This window comes from Chondrus crispus, genomic scaffold (assembly GCF_000350225.1).
Source record: "Chondrus crispus Stackhouse genomic scaffold, scaffold_721, whole genome shotgun sequence".
NCBI classification, from domain to species: Eukaryota; Rhodophyta; class Florideophyceae; order Gigartinales; family Gigartinaceae; genus Chondrus; species Chondrus crispus.
The window spans coordinates 1-4,423 of NW_005178736.1; the positions used below are offsets into that span (position 1 = coordinate 1).

The following is a 4,423-nucleotide window of genomic DNA, read 5'->3' on the forward strand; positions in this document are numbered from 1 at the left end:
ACAGACACGGATTTTAGTATACGCGGGGATTTTGTTGGCGGTGGGGTCACCCTTAGTTGTGCTATACAGGCTTTGTTGTGTTTGTGCTAGCAGTGTGTTTTGTCCCCAAATATATGTATTTGAGCCTCCTTTATAAAGTGCCATCCCCCAATAGTGCCATAGCTAGAGGTATGTCACGCTATAGCACTATATCGTAGGAGGCACTGTATCTAAAAACGACCAGGAAGAACATGCAATTCCCGCCAAGTTCCTTCTGGTCCCACGGCAGAAGTCAAGTACGGTGGCGAGGGTATCTTTTTCATTCTTGTCGAGCAAGCGCAAGTCAAGAAAAAAAATCGAAAAGTGTCCTCGTATGAAAACAATCGTCCGATAGACACTAGCCTCGCTGACTGCCACTCGCACTTCGACCACCGCCATATCGAGAATGCCGCCCTTGGTTTCCCCCTCACCCCCTCGATTTCCGAAACCACCCTCTGGTTCTCATTCACGCCCTGCGGAGAGAAAGTCCAAAAACGCCTGCTCTCGCATATACCTGCCCGCACGACGCATTCACCCGGACATGGCTATGCACGTGCCTGCACCATCCCCCTTGCGTCGCTTCGCGCCATGCTACATGGGCAACTCCCTGGAAAGTATAGATGAACACCTTCCGGCGCGTCGCAACGTGCATTCATCTACCGCGCCGCGAAAGAAAGGTGCGAGCCACCGAAGTCGCCAACGATTGCAAGCGCCAGACTCTACAGCAGACCTTCCGCAATGCGCCCTTGCTCGACCTCGACGTGCTGTACCGAGAAATTGCACAGCACTTCACCACCAGTGCCTTTCGATATGTTTGGGGCCCCACCTGCGTCCTCTGCAGCCACTATCATAACTCTGCAAAGCTTATCTTGACTTGCAGCGCATGGTTGGTTGGTAGAAATCATATTCACAAGCACAATAGCTGCACCACTCGATTCTTGCCCTGCTGCATCCATCTTGTCATGGATGCTGTCTCACAGCGAGCATTCACATATTTTGCTCCAAGTGCCGAGTACGGCATGATTTTGGTTGCGGTGATGTCTGAGTTTTGTGTAAATCCATTCCCTGGGGCCCGCCATATTAACTTTGTGTCACTCCAGACCAGCAGTCCAACTGGCTATGGATGACACATGCGAGGTTCATGTAAATTCATTCCCGGGGGTCTGCCGCATGAACTTTGTGTCACTCCCGACCGGCAGTCCAACGGGCGATGGATGACACAAGCGAGGTAAGTCGTTGTCACGGGCAAGTGCTTCATTCGTGCCAACAACAAGCATTGACTGCTGACACCAACGCGCCGGCGATGCTAACTATTGTTCCTCACCATTTGTCATGGTTTCAACGCCCTTCTATGTATGACATGTTGCGCTTGCATCGTGGACAAACACGGCCTTTTGTTTGCATCAAAGCCTTAGCTTGTGCGGATGACCGACTCTGACACTGGACACGACTGACTCTTGAATTGAGAAGAGAGAGAGAGAGCCCCTCCACACATTCTGGAAAGGTTGGGATGTGTTCTTATGGGCCGGCCGTGCAAGTCTGAACGCTTACATAGTTTGGATGATATTTTATAATTTCTTCATCGGCATCTGCGGTGCGCGTCTTCGCAGCGCTTGCTGACAGTTTTTTTGGAAGGTTTATTTGGAAACCGCTATAAGTATTCCAAAATCTTGAGGCACCGTTCCCTTCCACTCCATCCTTGCGTACGAAAGAGACAAGCAGCAGATTAAGAGGCTATGAGGAGCCTTTTTGTAAGTCTACACATCTGCCGTATGAGAGCCACGCGAACGCGCAGAGAGGGAGAAAGAGGGATTGTGCTTGACGTCCTCATGGTCCAAAGTGTATGCATGTAAAGTGCGTGCAGCCTGTGTAGAACTCTCACAGAAACGAAGGCATCTAACTTACGTTGCTCACCGAGCTTGAGGCATCCAAAAATGGATATTTGTAAACACACTGCACCGTACGTGCAATCGTACCTTCGTTCTGGCCGTGACAGATAATCACTCCAATCTCCTACGGTATTCTGATGTCCGTCATAGTATCGTAACAGTTGAACATGCAGATGAGGTTGTGTGCCTGATATCCGCCTTCCCACCGTAGCCCTTCTCAGCGGACAACACATGCTGACGAGGCTCTACTGGGGGGATGGCTCTGATCGTTCGATCAGCAACAATAATGTGATGGGGTGGTCGCCAGGATTAACTGAATCCTCATTCCAGCTGTTGATTGCTGAAGAGTTGTGGTCTTACCGTAGTTTGGGAACTGGGAATGCCTTCTACGTGTCAGTTGCGCTTTTTCGTGATGCAATAAAATTGCAATACTGACCCTACCACGGCTCTGGATTGCATCGCTCGCTAGAACACGTTTGCGTGAGGATTCCTGGACAAGTTCCTATATGACAGTGTATCGAGCGGTGCTGCGTCTGTTACTGTACATTCCGTTTAGAGCGAATTTATCTGCAAGTTCTCTTCTATCGTATTTGTAGTGTTTGTGTGCTTGTCGTAGTCGCGGTACAATGTTTTTCGTGGCTTCTCTCATGAGTATAGTGCGAATGAGCGTTTTGGAACGTAATTTCGATGCGTAATGTTGAAAATGCTTCCCAACGACCGATTTCATCCGTATTGCACCCTTTCCCGTTGCACTCAAGCATCGAAGCAGTTTATAAAAGAAGAGCACTTCTTGTGCATATCTCCACCTGTGGCAATTGCAGAAAAAAAAGAAATGGATTTGACGTTGTCCATCCAACGAAATTTTTTGGAAATGCTGGTGTGAAAGTTGCATCAATAACAGCTCACGAAAGACAAAAACAGCATCCCAAAAAGCAGTTGAACATTCCATCGCCCATTCGCTGCACATACCTTGTATGCATAGTCGAGTATGGTGCTGGCATCCGCAGGCAACATCACTTCCTCCGTGAATTCAACTTATCCGCACCAAGGCTTTTTCTTCAAAACGCCGTTGAATTGAAGCTTCTTCAGATGTTTTTGTGAATGATTCCATCACCATTCTGTCCGGCGAAAAGAGATGAAACCATGGAATGCCAACGCCGGTCTTGCAGTATGAAAATATGTCAGCTACGAAGAAGGGGGTCATTCCATTTGACCTCGTTTTTCCTTCCACCCTAGCGAGGCCTTGACAGATACCAGAATGAACCAAGAGGCTAATTATAAAGGAGGTCATCTTCAATGACGCCGAAATAATTTGTTTCTTGTGGCAAGTTCGTATATTATTATCTTTCGCAACATGCACGGAGCGCACTTCATGCCTCACTTCTAAAAGAAATTTATCTGCATGAGGACGCTGACGCTGCATGAGGACGAACGTCTAAAATCCGCAAATGCCTATGAAGCGGACATGATGATCATTACTACTTGCGTTGCGAGTGGAAACGGTAATGGGTACAATAAATTACCATATGAGCAACGCGTTGGTTTTGAACAGTCTGTACACGACCTCAGTGTTCGTGGTACGTGTAGTCATGCTTGTCTACTACCGTGAAAAGCTGCAATATCTATGATTCACATGAAAGGCCTCGGTGCTGCGCAGCACTCTGTACCGACAGGATCATGGGTCTTCAATTTCGTGCAAATATATTTGAAGCTCAGATAGTATGAACGCTTACCATACCTTGCCGGACAAACCAGTGTTAAGGCCGTGTCCGAGACGCGATACTATTATTGCAATGCCTCATACGAAATCCCCACTCGTGACGGGCCATGTGGATTCTGCAATGTGAATTTCGAATTGCCAAGAACGAAAACATGAGACCGACCATTCTTCGTTCTATTCGCCCAGGCATAAAAAAACGTGGACAGAATAGCCTTGCGATAACCAATAGCTTCGTTGGGCAGCGTCATTGCAACCATTCGGTAAACCACGTGCATGCAGAAACTGCGGAACACATATGTTCGCGGAACTACGCTGCACCATTAATATGTTTTGGAAGTCTACCGACTAACTGCAACGCCACATAGAACGAATTAGTATTGGAATTGCGACTATTGAGGTATAACCCCTGAACCCTACCCCTGCCATTAGAACCGTATTCCTTGGTGCTAATTCTTGTCACGCTTCAATCCGGTGCGTGACGAAGGAGCGCACCTCCTTGGAGCCATAAAAAAAATTGGCCGGGATCATTTTTTTTGACGCACAATGGAGGGGATCGTCGTACTCCAATATCATATTGCGCAAGCACGAAAAAGTGACTCGCTTCGTGGCCCTCGAGAGCCATGATGGCTCAAGACAACAAGGACGCATGGAAATTTCATGCATCTCAGATGCCATACAGAAGTGGAACAAGGGCACTCGTGCAAGATGACTGCGCATGCCCAGCGTGAGTTTCCGCACAACAGTGTGAAAACAAGATACGCGGCACGTCGCGGCGCTGAGAGGTTCCGTGGCCTGC

At 48.2% G+C, this 4,423-nt stretch overlaps 1 protein-coding gene across 1 annotated transcript; it reads right to left on the minus strand.

Moving 5' to 3' along the window:
* Positions 1 to 1,744: 1,744 nt before the first annotated feature.
* On the minus strand, positions 1,745 to 2,140 carry CHC_T00000910001 (hypothetical protein). The gene has a single exon (XM_005711397.1). It carries the CDS (start codon positions 2,138 to 2,140, stop codon positions 1,745 to 1,747), a length of 396 nt encoding a protein of 131 aa, XP_005711454.1.
* Between the last annotated feature and the right edge of the window lie 2,283 nt (positions 2,141 to 4,423).